Source organism: Protopterus annectens, chromosome 10.part0 (genome assembly GCF_019279795.1).
Source record: "Protopterus annectens isolate FY-2018-M chromosome 10.part0, PAN1.0, whole genome shotgun sequence".
NCBI lineage: Eukaryota > Metazoa > Chordata > Ceratodontiformes > Protopteridae > Protopterus > Protopterus annectens.
In genome coordinates this window covers 1,589,817,684-1,589,833,359 of record NC_056744.1, presented here as the reverse complement: position 1 = coordinate 1,589,833,359, position 15,676 = coordinate 1,589,817,684, and the positions used below count along the sequence as shown (strand labels likewise).

Genomic DNA, 15,676 nt, shown 5'->3' with positions numbered 1-15,676 from the left:
AGCCTTGCGGGACACCACTTGTGACTGGTTTAGAGTCGGACCTGGAGCCAGCTATTCTTACCGTGTGAGTTCTGTCTGTAAGCCAGTTGGCAACCCATCTTGTGACATAGGGGTTTATGTTCAGGCTGGTGAGTTTTTCTATAATACCCGAGTGAGGAATGGTGTCGAACGCCTTGGCAAGATCAAGGTAGGCTGCATGAACCAACTTTCCCCTCGTCTATGGCCTTGGTGACTGTCTCGAAGAAGTCACCCAGGTTTAGTAGGCACGATCTGCCCTTAACAAAGCCGAACTGGGTCAGGTCAAGGGTTTGGAGGTTCCCAATGTCCTTGTTAATGAGTTCCATGATGATGCACTCCATAGCTTTGCAGACCAGGCTAGTCAGGCTTATGGGGCGATAGTTACCAGGGTCAGTTGTGGCCCCTCCTTTGTGGAGCGGAATAACCTTTGCTGTGTGCCATTCTATGGGCATGTAGTCTGTGGAGAGGCTGAGGTTGAACAGCGTGTTTAGGTGGGGGATTAGTTTGTTCTGTAGTTCATGCAAGACGCAGCCTGGGACACCATCTGGCCCCATTGATGCTGTGTTTTTGGCTTTTGAAAGGGCTGTTTTCACCTGTGCTTCTGTGATTTCCGGGACACTACAATTTTCCAGTATTGTTGTGGGACCTTTTGAAGGTGAGAGGGAGGTGAAGTTTGCACTGAATCTATCTGCCAGGATGTTGGCAATATCAGTAGGTTCAGTATATTTTGTGCTATTTTACACTAACTCAGAGCATATCTGCGAGTTGCCACTTAGATTCTTGACATAGCTAAAGAAGGCTTTGTGGTTATCTTTCAAATCCTTGGCTATTTTTCTTTCGAAGTTAGCCTTGGATGATTTATGAGGGACCTTAGTTTCTTACTGATACTGATCAGGGATGTCTTTCCTTCTTGGGATTGTACAACCTGTTTATGGCAGGGGTCCCCCAGACTGGTTTCCTTCTCTTAGGGGAGTGAGTCTTGGTCTTGCTAGGGATGGCACGATCCATGCATCCTTGTAGGTGCTTACAGAGTGCAACTGTAAATGATTCTGCATCATGGGCAGTGTTGTCCTTTAGCGTGGGGGCTGTGAACCTTACCACCTCTGCCTTAAGTAAGGTGAAGTTTGCTTTAGAAAAGTTTTTCACTGTGGTTTCCTTGATTGGGGGTGGTGGTGGGGTGTGGACATCCAGGGTGATTAGTTTATGGTCTGATCTAACTAGTGACGGGTTGACCTCCGGTACAGAACACCTGTCGCCCATGTTGGTGATGACCAGGTCCAATATGTTGTGGCCTCTGGTAGGGGAGTTTACCAGCTAATCCAGGGCATTTGAGTTGATAAATTCCAGGAAGCGCTGAGTCTAGGAGTTTGTACTCAAGTAGTTTTCCCAGTTAATGGTAGGGTAATTGAAATCGCCCAATATCAGGGTGTTCGGTAGGACCTTCATGTTTTCCAGTGTCTCCAGAAAGGCGGAGTGGTGGTTCTGTGTCATGGAGGGTGATCTGGAGCAGGCCACAATTTGCATTGCAGATTTGCCCAATGTCAGTTGCACATGGATGATCACAGAGGTATCGTGCTGCGCGACTGACCTGGAGGTGTGAGTATCCTTAATGAATATGGATACACCCCCTCCTTTTGTGTTTCGGTCCATGTTCTGTGGCCGAAATGTGTGGTATGAGTTGTAGCCCAGTAGTGCTGGAGTGCTCTCTGGAGCCTTGAACCAGGTTTCAGTTACTGCACAGATGTCGACGTTCTCCATACTTAGGAGTGCTTCAAGCGCATGCATTTTTGAGATTTAAACTCCTAGCTTTGAGTAGCATAACCCTCATTTTTTTACTTGTGCTGTTTATGGTGGTGGGTTTGAATTTTGAGCCTTGCCTAAAAAAGGCACTATGGGGGCAGCAAGAGCCTTGGCCAGTATTTGAAAGCCAAGGGGTGACAGGTGCAAGCCATCTCTTGCGGCTAACGCGGCTTGTCGAGCATGTCATCCCAGGCTGACAGACACTGGATCCCCTTTGAATGACACCAGAAGCTTAGCCAATTGTTGAAATTGATAATTTTTTCTTTATACTGAGGTATCATTCTTGGTGAGGGCAGGATGCAACTCAGGGTCAGGGTCATACCCGCCTGGGCTACAAGATCAGAGAGCTCTTCCATGTCTCTTTTCATGTAGTCCAGGGAGGTACATCTCAGGTCATTCACACCAACATGAACAATGACAGACCCATATTTGTACTTGTTCTGGAGTGACCTGAGTGCTTGTGTTATGTGGCGGATTCTGGCTCCCGATAGGCAGCTAACAGTAACCTTCACCTTGTCCAGCCTAGTGAGTGGGGCGTCAGTGTGCCTGACTATTGAGTCATCTATTACTAGCGTGTCAGGTATGTTATTTTGCCTTAAGGGCTGTGATTGTGCGACACATTGATTTTGTGTTTTGTGTGTTGTCTTGTCTGGTTTGTGACGGGAGGTGCAGGTTTTGTGGGTGTCTGCTTTGGAGCTCTCTGATGCTTTTGCAGGTTTTTATTTAGAGCCTTCGAGTATGATTTTGTGTATTTATGTGTATTTTTTGCCAGTGATGGTTGAATAGGTCTATGTGAGGCTGGAGGTGTGGTGCAAGTGTTAACCTTCTCCTCATGACTGTCTGTTCCAGTCTTGGGTGGAGAGACCTTAGCCTCCAGTTTGGCTGTATAATTGCATCTCTCGCATATGTTAGTGTTTAGTGGTAGGAGGAGAGGGCTGTCTGTATACATGAGGCAGTTGTAACATTGCCTCAGGATACCCAGATTCACAAGCCGGACTGGAGAGTACACCTGAAGTTGCCCTTTGGTCATGCCTGAATAGTAGGGTGAGCTGCTTAATCGCTTGGTTGGTGAAGGGTGGATAAAGAGCCTTGCCCTGCTGGGCAGTCAAGTGTTGGGGGTATATTAGTGCTTGCTATTAAGTCTGAGCAAGTGCTGGACTGTAGGATGCTTTTGAGTGCTTAGGTTGAGAGTTAGACTAGTTTCAAGTGAAAAACTGAAGAGGAGACTTAGTGGAGCCAGGAAAAATGTAACCCTAGCTAACCAGTGCTGCCCGGCGCACAAAACCGTGCAAACGCGGTTTTTAAACTACTAACTTCTGGAATGGAACCACTCCTCCAGGGACAGATAGCTGCTCAAAGTTCCCCTCTCTCACAGGTGAACAGAGAAACTTCCCTCTATCCAAGTAAGGTATGGGCAACTCAGAAACTTGTAACACAGCCCTGAATTCAGCACTAGCCTGAAAACTGGACTATACTAGCTCAGAAAGGCGGGAAACAAGAAATGTATTTATTTTTTTTGAAAAGATAAGGCAAAAACAGTAAAAAGTACACTTAAAACAGCTCATTCACTCTGGAGCAGCTCTTTTGAGTGTGCACCTTTAACCCCTAGTGGGCGTGGCTTAAGCCTTTAAAAACTAAGTTATCACCTTAGAGTTCTAGAAAACTCTCATTGAAAGAGGTCAAATATCAATAGAGTTGTGTTTGCCATCACATATGGCACAAGACAAAATATCCTGGTACCTTGTAAGTAACATGGTTTTGGAATTATTAATGCAAATATGAACAATCCATATTTGATGCCTAGAGGAGCAGTAGGGGTTAACTGCAGAAGACGCCTGGAGGAGCACTCAGCTCGACTACAAACAATCAGAAAAGCTATCACACTTTAGTATGTAGCCTACAACAGTTAACAATTTATTTAAACAAAAAACTTTTTAAAAGTGCAGGCAGTCAAATAAGTACAACATGTGAAAAAAAACAAGCTTTTAAATCACAATAAGTGCTGGAAAAATCAGCGTTTAGGCGGAAAACAGTTAAATACAGTAAGAAAATACAGAAAACTGATAATCACTCCAAAGTCTCTCTTTTAAGCTAGAAGGCTTGTATCAGTTTCAGGCTTTCTAGTGCTTTCCAGTAGGTTAGTTACAGGAAAGATGGGAAACAAGCGCAGATGTGGTCTTTTAAACCAGAAAATTGAAAGAGATGGACACCTTCCCGAATGATCAATGAACTACAATTCCTGGGCCAAGAACCACTCCTCTTGTGGTAGACAGGCTACCTAGTACTTACCACTCCCACTGATAAGCTAGAAGGCTGCACTCCAACACAAAGGCTTGGGGGGGCTCAAAATCTTACAAACAGTTCTGGATACAGGAAATCTGTACCTGGACTAGACTAGTTACGGGAAAGGTGGGGATCAAGCGCAAACATGGGTTTTAAAACCAGAAAGTTGAGAGAGATGGAAAGAACTGCCCAAACGGCCAATAAACTACAATTTCTGGGCCAGAACCACTTCTCTTGTGGTAGATAGGCTACCTAGTGCTTACCACTCCCACTGATAAGCTAGAAGGCTTCCCTCCAACACAGAAAGGCTTGCAGGGCTCAGAAGCTTACCAGCAGTCCTGGATACAGCAACTCTGTATCTGGACTAGGCTAGTAACAGGAAAGGTGGGAAACAGCGCAAGTGCGGCTTTTAAACCAGAAAGTTGAAAGAGACGGGGAAAAACTGTCCAAAAGGCCAGTACTACAATTTCTGGGCCAGGAACTACTCCTCTTGTGGTAGATAGGCTACCTAATGCTTACCACTCCCACTGATAAGCTAGAAGGCTTCCCTCCAACACAGAAAGGCTTGGGGGGCTCAGAAGCTTACAAAGAGTCCTGGATACAGCAAATCTGTACCTGAACTAGACTAGTTACAAGAAAGGTGGGGAACAAGTGCAAACGCAGGCTTTTAAGCCAGCAAGTTGAAAGAGATGGAAAACTGCCTAAACTGCCAATAAACTACAATTTATGGGCCAAAACCCACTCTTCCCGTGGTAGATAGGCTACCTGATGCTTACCACTCTCACTGATAAGCTAGAAGGCTTCCCTCAAACACAGAAAGGCTTGGGTGGGCTCAGAAACTTACAAAGAGTCCTGGATACAGCAAATCTGTACCTGGACTAGACTAGTAACAGGAAAGGCAGGAAACAAGCACAAACACAGGCATTTGAATCAGAAGGTTGAAAGAAATGGAAGAGCTTCCCAAACGGCCAATGAACTATAATTTCTGGGCCAGAAACCTCTCCTCCTGTGGTAGATAGGCTACCTAGTGCTTAGCACTCCCGCTGATAAGCTAGAAGGCTTCCCTCCAACACAGAAAGGCTTGGGGGGCTCAGGAGCTTACAAACAGTCCTGGATACTGCCAAAGACTCTAAAGATAATCACAAGGTGTTCTTTAGCTACGTCAAAAATCTGGGTGGCAGCTCTCAGATCTGTTCTGAGCTGGTGCAAAATGGCACAAAATACACTGAACCCACAGACATTGCCAACATCCTGGCAGACAAGTTCAGTGCAAACTTCACCCTCCCATCCCCCCCAAAAGGGCCTGTGTCTATCCCAGAGGAATGAAGTACCCCAGACATCACAGGTGAAAGCAGCCCTCTCCAAAGTCAAAAAACACAGCATCAATGGGACCAGATGGTATCCCGGGCTGCGTCTTACACAAGCTCCAAAATGAACTAAACCCTCACATGAATTCACTGTTCCAACTCAGCCTTACCACAGGCTATGTATCCAAAGAATGGCGTACAGCAACAGTGATCCCGCTCCACAAAGGTGGCACCATAACGGATCCAGGGAACTATCACCCTATAAGCCTGACTAGCCTGGTCTGCAAGGCTATGGAGCGCATCATCATGGAGCTCATAAACAAAGACATTGGGAACCTCCAAACACTGGACCCCACCCAATTCGGCTTTGTTAAGGGCAGATCTTGCCTCTTAAACCTAGTTGACTTCTTCGAAACAGTTACCAAAGCCTTAGATGAAGAAAAGGTAGTCCACACAGCCTACCTAGACCTCGCAAAGGCCTTCGACACAATACCCCACTCTGGTATCATAAATAAGCTTACCAGCTTAAATATCAACCCATATGTCACAAGATGGGTTGCAAACTGACTCAGGGATAGAACTCACATGGTCAGAGTTGCGGGTGCCATGTCTGACTCTAAACCAGTTACAAGTGGCGTCCCACAGGGATCAGTCCTGGGACCCCTCTTGTTCGGTATATACTTCTCTGAGGTACAGGCAAACATGGGAGGACTGTGGCTGACCAAGTTCACAGATGATTGCAAACTGGGAGCCATAATCGACTCTCTGGCTGACACAAGCATCCTCCAGAAGGGCTTTACGGAGACTGATACCTGGTGTCAGAACCATGGCCTCAAGCTAAATGCAAACAAAATGCATAGTCATCCCCTTTGGGAAAAACAAAGTGCCCACAAACTACCATATAGGAGGTAATCCACTAATTACGGAAGAAGTAATCAGGGATCTGGGGACCCAAGTAGATAGTAACCTCTCCTTTGACAATCATATTTCCAAAGTGGTTAGAAAAACCTTCTATATAGCCCACCTAATCACGAAAGGATTCACATCTAGATCTAGAGAGGTCATTGTGCCCCTCTACTCACTGCTCATCAGGCCCATAATTGAGTACAATGCCCCATTTGGGATGTACCATACCCGACACCTGCAACAGCTGGAGAGACCTGAAAAATACCTCACCAAGAGGATTGTGAGCCTCAAACAGATGCCATATGCAGCTCAACTAAAGAAACTCCTGCTCTACTCAGTTGCCTAATCAGAGGTGGTCTCTGCCTGACATACAAGGCCATGTCTAACCCGGAATTGTTGGACATGCTCCATCTCAAGAAAACCAGATCCAGTAGAGCTACATGCTCCAGGGACTTAAACCTTAGCACAACAATAAATAGGACATGCTGGAGGGAAAGATTCATATCCCAAAGGCTTCCCGCGCTTTGGAATAGAATCCCAGTCCATGTTAGGCAGAGCCCCTCGCTGACCCTCTTCAAGAGAAATCTTGATGAGTGGATGGGAAATCGTAAATTTGCTCCTGGGATCAGTTCTATGGCCCTGCTGGACAGAGGCTCAGGAATCTAGTCTAAAAGGGAGGCGAAAGCCAACACATTCTGGCTGGGCTTATAAATGCCCTAGGGCAGATAACCTAGTACCTACCTATGAACTTATGAACCTATAAGTCTGTATCTGGACTAGACAAGTTACAGGAAAGGCATGAAACAAGCTAGGAATTTTTCATTTTTTTTTTTTAACAGAAAAGCAGCTAAAACAGCAGTAAATACAATTCAAATGCAGTGCAGGCTAGCACACTTGTATTAATATTACGGAAAATATAGCTTAATTAAATGCAATTAAATTAACAAATGACAAAAAAACAAGTGCAGAAGGCATTAAATTAGAAGGCTACGAACAAGCAGTAATAAGTGCACAGTAAGTAACAGTACGCAGAACAGCAACTAAGACAGTTACAATAAGAGCAGCTGAAAAAAAAAAAAATATATATATATATTTATATATGTATATATATATATTTTTTTTTTTTTTTTTTTTTTAGAGGGAGGGAATACAGCAGGATTAAGAGGCTACAGGGGTTGTCCTTCTCAAATGCTCTCTTTGTACACAGAAGGAGTGCCTGAAATCAGAATATGATCTCACTGCACTCAATTGAGTGAGGAAATGAGATAGGCCCAGAAGGAGTATCCGAATACAAACTTACAAGAGGGGCGGGCAGTTTGAAAGCCACCAAGATTAACAACAAGACAAGAACAGGGAGGGTGGATGGGAAAAACACAGTGGAGACAACAAGAGACAGAAATAATACAGCACCACTATAAATAATAGGCAAGTGTATAAATACAGCACAGTGCAAATTAAGTTGCAAAAAGTGTTGTTGTTGTGTCTTTTGGCTTTTCTCGGTTACGGGTCGCCTCAGCGGAACTCTGGTCCGCTAATGATTGGCAGTAGATTTTTATGTGCCGAGTTGCCAGCCCTGATGCACAACCTAAGTTGCAAAAAGTGTACTTATCAGCAAATCTATCAGCTTTCCAGCACTTCACAGAAATGCAGTCTGTATTGTAATTACAGCAAGATACACCTCAGGCAATGACTAACAGCTAGGATGTGGGCTGGCTCAACAACCCCCTCCCTGAAACTAGTTTGAACTACCCTGAGAAAAAAAACACAGTGGAGACAAGAGACAGAAATAATACAGCACTTATTCTCTTATACCAAATGAGTAATGAGATAACCAAAGTAAATTTAAAAAATAATTACCAAGTAAAAAGTGAGTAACATTCATAGTTCAGATCAAGTCCAGCAAATAAATAATAAAACAAACCAGGAATGGATCTCATCTCACAGCACAAGCTGCTTGTAAATGCTCTGCTTCAGGTCACATGACCTAGTCTCCAACACATACTGCCTATCATTTTTAGTATAACGTCTCCTCTCCAACTCCTAACATGCCGCTACTTTAACTGATGTAAATATTGTACACAGTGGTTTCTGCTGACTAACTTCTAAAATAATTTTTCTCTATTGCATATTAACTATCCTTTGTTTTTAGTGTGATCTTTCATTGCATAAATTATTTTTGTTTGTTTTCCACTTGATGTGTGTGTTCACATTCTGGACTGACACTGAAACTGGTCCAGTAGGATCAATGTTCTACCCCAATTAATCTTCTTCTTTCGGCTTTTTTTCCCGGTTAGGGGTCGCCACAGCGGAACACCTGTCTGCTCATGATTGGCAGTGGAGTTTTACAGTGTCGAGTTGCCAGCCTGGCGCCCAACCTTCCACAGAAGGCACACACTCACACCTAGGGCCAATTTAGAGTATCCAATCCACCTACAGCTTGTCTTTGGGATGTGGGAGGAAACCGGAGTACCCGGAGGAAACCCACGCGACCACAGGGAGAACATGCAGTCTCCGCACAGAAGGCACCCCAGCCAAAGATAAATTGTATAAATAAATAAATGAATTCTCCAGACAAGTTGAGTTCAGGATTAGGTTGCTTCAGTGCGTGAACGTTTCGATATGTGCAGTCGTACAACATAATGATCACACAGTTCATAGTAGGATCACACACATTCACTCTGTACTGCTGATAAATGCCTTGACCATGGAGCATGCATCACACTTTTCAACTCTGATATTGTAGAATGTCACTGATTTTGCCTCATATTTTTTGCCCAGTCCCTCATAAAATGTTTGATTTTTGGTAAGTCACTGAGGATTATAGTCAGTGAAAAATGCCAGACTATAGAGTTTCATACTTATTGTTTTTAAGAAAATGCATACTGATACAAAATCTTTCATGTTATTAACTTTTTTTGTGAACTATATTTTTTAAACTGCCCCTGATTTTGGGCCTTCATCCCCCTATTATGTTTGGCTTTGTCCCTGATTCTTAAGTGAATAAGATGAGAGGTATGATGTACATGCACCCGTCAAAGTACATATACACCTATGTGTGTGTGTGTGTGTGTGTGTGTGTGCGCGCGCGTATGTATGTGTCTGTCTGACTGTCTCTGTTGGAGGAACATAAGCTTACATGTTTTATTGAAATTCACTGTGCTTTATTGTGCCTTTTTTGAAAATATCAAACCAAACATCGCATGGATATTTTACATTTTCACTTTATGTTACCTACTGAGGTAAGTGCAGTCTCACCTTCATTTTTTTCAGTGAGTAAGAATATGTGTTTTTCATGCCAGTAGAATAAAGGGATAAAAGTCCTGACTACAGCTGACTCAACACCAATTCGATTAGTGGTTCGAGTGACAAACAGAGCAGCAGGGAGGAATGGGTGTACCCTTCCTGGATGGGAGGGCATTCGTCAATGATGCCTCCTTAGGGGAAGCATGGTTCAATGAGAGGAGATGCCTTCAAATAAGATGGATGGAGGTGGGGCAGGGATAGGTAAGGCATATAACAACCTCGCCAAGGATGGAAGCATAGAGGGCCAAGCCCCCAGGACACCCTTAGGATCCACAACTGGCCTCAGAAATTATCAGAGTAAGCCTAGGGTAGGAGAGAAGCTTATAGACCTGGCAAAGATATGGGGGCTGGGCTGATGTAATGATGTCCTAAGGTGAGGGCAAAAAAAAAAAAAAAAAAGAGTTTTTATCAGATTTTATGCTCTTTCATGTATACTTGTCTAGTCATTTTCACTGAGAGGAATTTGCAAAGAAATGTTTCTCTTACCTGCTTTAGGATATGTCGCTATTAGCAGATCATCTGGTCTGGCTTGGAATTTAGAAATTGCGTCATAATTGTCTGCAGTAGTATCCACCAGTGCTACTCCCTCCACAGTTTTGAGTTCAGACCTACAGACAGCACCCTCTGGTATATCCACTGACATTCCTTCCATTTTTTTGCTGTGGGGAGATGATACAATTCAGATACAATATACCAACACACATGTTCTGATGACAGTGTTTCACCATACGTTTTACCTCTTTTGGTATCTCAAAAAACTGTTATATTGACTGTTCTCACACACGTGAGGGCTTGGACACTAGCTATCTATTTCTCTACACACACACACACACACACACACACACACACACACACACACACACACACACACACACACACACAAAGTCATTGAAAGCAGCAGCAAAATCCATTGGTAGTCAATTCAGTTTCAGTTATCTGGATTTTTAGATTTCTAGTACAGACTTTCCAGTGGCCTGATGACACTGTATTAACTTACCACATGATTATAACTGCAGTTTCTTTGCAGGGGTGCACTAATTGAACTAATTTTATTTTCTCTTCTACACACTCATGCAGTTGCCTTGCTTGAAGGGCCACTCGGAAGAAACATGGGAAAGATAACTGCTCACAGTATGGTTTGATTTCTGGTTGAAAAAATGAAACAAAGTTCCAAATAAAAAATAGAACTTCATACTGGTAAAATGACCTGCATTTCTCTATGGAAAGAATTGATATCCTAAACAATAATATATAAACGGTTTCAATGAAAAGTATAAAATTAAAGGGGTGAGGGTGAGTTAAGGAAATGCAGGAAAACCTCACACAATAGTCATGAATACAAGACACTTTTCATACAAACACTACAGAAAAGATGCTGACCGAGAATATACTGCAGGAATGTAGCAGTCTAAAATAACTGAGAAGCAATCTTTTGGCAGACACAGACAGTGGTGGAAAGAATACTAGCATGAATGGTGTAGGTACATCAGTAGACTTAGGATTTTGCAAAGTAAGACATAGGCCTTTCTATTTTCAAAATCAGTACAGTATAGCATTCCAGAAATCATTGTTGGGTGTCAGTAAACCAGGTTAAACAATACACAGGAACATTAGACAGGGAGAATAGGAGGAGGGGGTAGATCTCTGAAAAAGACAAGGAATTAAAGATCATTTCAAAAGAAACTTCTTCTTCTTTCAAAAGAAACTACTACCTTACCAAATTCGCAGCTAGGTGCATCCCTCACAGGGCCATTGATCCACATACAGAAATTGTAGATGCTGATACAAAAAAATGCCATATATAATAAGTTATACCAGTCAATTACAAAAAATTAATTGTTTCATTCCACTTGACCAATGCTGCTCATCTGCCTGCTTTGCCTCATGACATCACCCCTAACATTGTGATGATAGCAGGCTGAGACACGGTGTTTACTACTGACACACTGACGTTTGCCATGAAGTCCATGTATATGCTAAATATGAAAAAAACAAACTCAAAGAGGTGACACACAGACAACATTAATATTTAATGAAAACAACTGAATTCATTAAATAGTATTGACTTGTCCATGTATCTTTTCTTTGACCTTGTGATTTTTAGGTTTAACATGTTTGCTGCTGGAGCCCCATTACAATGACTGGTACAAGTCTGATAAATAAATAAATAAATAAAGCCATGACATACATATTTTCCACTAACAAAGTATGCATATAGTTAAATGGGGAAATTGGTGCATCCATGGGAGCATCTGGCACAGATATAGCAATATTAATTGGTACAGAGTTAGAATTTGTGTAAGCCTTTAACAGGAACGCTTCCATCCCCAAATATGCATCAATATGTAAAGTCCATCCCAGGCACACACCAGGAAGGGTGACAGGGCCATACCTCTCAAATGTACAGATTTTCGCAGAATGTCCAGATTTTTGCCACATATTTTTGGTCTGTTTTTCATAAAATTGCAGTTTTCTATTAAATTAGTGGCAAATCATTAAATACTGAAGTTAGAAAATAATGACAGACATTTGAGTTTCAGACTTCATATCCTTTAGAAAAATTATGCTAATGCAAATCTTCTCATCTTGTCAATTTTCTAAGCTTATAAGAGCAATATTTAAAAATTGTCCCTTTTGAGCCTTTGTCCCAATTTTATTTATGGCTTTGTCCAGATTTCTTGCTCTAAGAGGTTGAGGGGTAGGGTGACAGCATCAGCTGTGAGTTTTCTGAAGTTCTATTTTTAAATAAAATCATTATATTATGTGTGAAAAAAGTACAAGAACAGCCACTAGCCACTGGCAAAATCCTCAAAAGAAAAAAATCAGAACATAATGTACGTGTCACATTCTGTTCTACCGCTTTATACCTGATCTATAAATTGAGACACCTGATGAACAGTCAGGGAAAGGAGGAATCAGTGTGCATTACTGTAGTGATAGGAATTATTTGAAATTCCACCCAAACATGGAAGAACAGATATGAATGGAGCTGAATATTATTGTTTTTTAATTGGGGCAAATCCCTCCACACCTCTGCTCCCATTCTGAAGATGTTGCCTCCCATTCTGAGGTTGTTGCACCTCAGAGAAAAGGGAATTTTATACTTACAGTGAACAGTTCTGCGGCACAGAAAGATAAAGTCCTGACTACAACCCAGGCAAAAAAAGTTTGCTTAACAGCTTAGACAACTACTGGAGTTGGTGCTGGCAGGGAGAGAGCGAGCGAGAGAGAGAGAGACAAAAGAAAAGGCTTTGCCTCCTCATCTCCCTTTGGGGAAGGATGGAGAGGTGCGGCAGGCAGATTCATGAGGCAGATCCAGTTAGGGGCAGGTTGGTGGCAGTCTGAGACTACGCCTTGCTGTAAAAAGTGGCTTATGGTTATATGCCAGAATACAGAGGGAGGCAGGACCTAAGCTACCACTTCAGTACAGCCCTTACCTCTTTTAGCAGCAGTGACAGCTCTCAAGCTTGTTCATTCCATGGGAACCAGGCACGCAGCTGTTAGAGGTAGAGACATTCAACCTGAGCTTGACCGGTTGTGTCCGGCAGGTACTAAAATAACACAGTACAGACTGAGACGGAGCTGGGGAGACCACAGACCATCAAAAACAATAACTCAAACCAAAAAAAAAAACAAAACAAAAATAAAAAAAAATATCTACTTGCAGTAATTCTCTCTGGATTGTGTTGTCATACTCTGGGCTCTTTTGCAATAAACATTATTTCCAGTTAGCAATTCTATGGTGCTGCTTTAAAGAACCTTATTTTTTAATTCTGCTTGACATAAAAACATGCAAACGGCAATCAAATTCATTGCTTCTCTGTGACAGAATAAAGACCCCCCCCCCCCCATGCAGGAGGTAAAGCCTCTTGTACTTCCTTACCGAAAATAATGAACTCCAAGTTCAGTGTACCTTTGGGAAAGAAATGTTCTCCTTCCAATAATGCATTTTGAAGTGTTTTTTACACTTGCTCATTGTCTTCATAGCATGTATATATTTTCAGCTACGAAATGCAGTATAGTCACATGAGGTGTTATTTTGCAGTCTGTCATACAAAGAGGATGCAGAGACAGGAAAATTTTGCAAAGCATGCTTACCTTTATGGACCAGGAAGAGCTAAACAGAGTGTTGGTAGTCAAGATACCAAACTAGAATCCCTACGTTTCAAAAAACATCTAGGATGAAAGTCATTCTCAGTACTTACTCTACACAGGGTGGCCAGAAGCAAAATGTAAAGTGTAAACTAAAGTTTATGTTATGCAGAAGTGCAGAAATATTTCACTCGTGCAGGGTAACTAGGGGTTCAACTTCATCTGTGTAGGACCCCCAAAACAGACAGACACGCACACACACACACACACACACATTTGTTGAACTGCTCTTATTTGTGAAACTTCCAGTTTTCTTGGAATCACATAAAGTGCGAACATTTTAGTTAATGCAAAAAAGTCACACAGTAGTTACCAGTTAGGCTCCGAGGTTTCAGTGCAGAGAGAAATTTTCTAGCATGCATCATGGGAGCTTTCTAGATAAAGTATAGTCTAAGAAAGTTTCTGAGCTGCCCAGCTGAGCAGATTTGTATCACACTCCTTGTGTGACAGATGTTCCACTAAGTAAATTAGCACTGCATCCTGTCATTAATGTTAAAGTATAAGCATGAGAGATGTATGGTGAGACTGATCATCGCAGGAATGAAAAAATACAAAACACTTACCCTTCTAAAGTCTAGACAGTGACGTGCAGTGTCTTACACAGTGTAATCGAATAGAACTCTGCAAGATTCAACCAATCCTTTGACTGCGTTTTGGGCCCCTTGCTTTACTTCTCTGCTGAGAATGTGACCAGAAGAGCTATGTTCCTCGAGTACGCGCACTGTTGTTTTGTAACTAGTCACTGAAAAAGAGTAATGAATTGGGTTGATTTCTTTTCTCTTACCGAACAAATGAGATGTACCCGAGGCTGGGCTTATTAACTGAACTTTTTTTTTTCATCATGAAGCTGCAAATGCAAAAAGGTCATGAACTTCCTAAATATTCAGCACAGTAATAAGAGCTGTCAAACCAGAGGAAAGGACCGTGGAAAAGAAAATTCCTTGCATGCACTGTGTATGCACCATCCAAAATACAAGTAATTTCTGTAAGGTTTTAAGAAGGAGGCTGCATTCATTGCTGTGTCATTATACAGCACTAGGCAGCATGCCTCAAGCTGTCCCCAGCTCACCTCCACTGTTATTCATCACATTCTGGGCTTACCACCTGTTCTAATTTACACAAGGTAGTCATAAATTGAGTGACTGTGTATTCTAGTGAGTCAGATATGTAAATATCTTGTGTTTACAAAAATAAATATTTTTTTCATATATTGCATAAAAGTAAAACAATGCATCTGCAATGTACTTCTGACCCTCACAGAAACCATTCAGATTCTACAAATAAAATTCATGTCTGGTAATAACATGAAAACAAGGCAGCATTGAATATTTTAAAAGTGTGACTTCCCCTGTAATACTGTTGTTTCTTAAGGAACGTTCCAGTCTGGATTTCTGGATAATGGTTTCTCTTACCCAACACTCATCCACGAAAGGAAAAGAAAGAAAACCAAACTATTCTGTCACTTCCTAACATTTCTTCACTAACTCTTGGGATTCTAAACTCCACCCCCTGGCCTTGCTGAGTCAGGGAAGAACAAGCAGTGGGGGAGGGAGAGGCACCAGAAGTTGTAGACAGGAAAAGTGTTATTGCAACACACCACAACAGTCACAGAAAGAAAAAAAAAATTGAAATAGTTATTCATTCACATATAAGCACGCATCATTTTACTTGCTGCAAATAAAGTTGTGAAATAACTTCTAAACATGCATTAGGGAAAAGGCAGACAGATATGAAGGTTAAGGTAAAAGGAAACAAAGAAAGTATTGTTTGGGCTGGGCACAGTGTTTCTTCTTTAAAGTGCTCTTTGGTTTACATGCGTCTCTTCATCTCCTGGCAACAGCAGTGGAAGTCAGTAAGTGATAACATTTTTAAGTAGGGTTACCACCTGCCCACTTTGTGAGGGACAG

General features: G+C 42.2%; 1 protein-coding gene across 5 annotated transcripts in view; it reads right to left on the bottom strand.

The window, feature by feature from the left end:
- LOC122813761 (sulfotransferase family cytosolic 1B member 1-like) overlaps positions 1-15,276 on the bottom strand; it is a 200,572-nt gene extending 185,296 nt beyond the window's left edge. The window contains exons 1-4 of one of the 5 annotated variants that reach the window (XM_044086248.1): positions 15,182-15,276; positions 14,333-14,511; positions 10,615-10,762; positions 10,104-10,276 (exon numbers count right to left, since the gene is read on the bottom strand). In XM_044086248.1, the coding sequence (XP_043942183.1) occupies positions 10,104-10,276; positions 10,615-10,619 (178 nt within the window). In that variant the 5' untranslated portion in view covers positions 10,620-10,762; positions 14,333-14,511; positions 15,182-15,276. Of the gene's footprint in view, positions 1-10,103; positions 10,277-10,614; positions 10,763-12,725; positions 12,748-14,082; positions 14,247-14,332; positions 14,793-15,181 lie in introns of those variants that run through there. The other 4 variants (XM_044086247.1, XM_044086249.1, XM_044086250.1 and 1 more) reach the window with 4 other exon arrangements.
- Between the last annotated feature and the right edge of the window lie 400 nt (positions 15,277-15,676).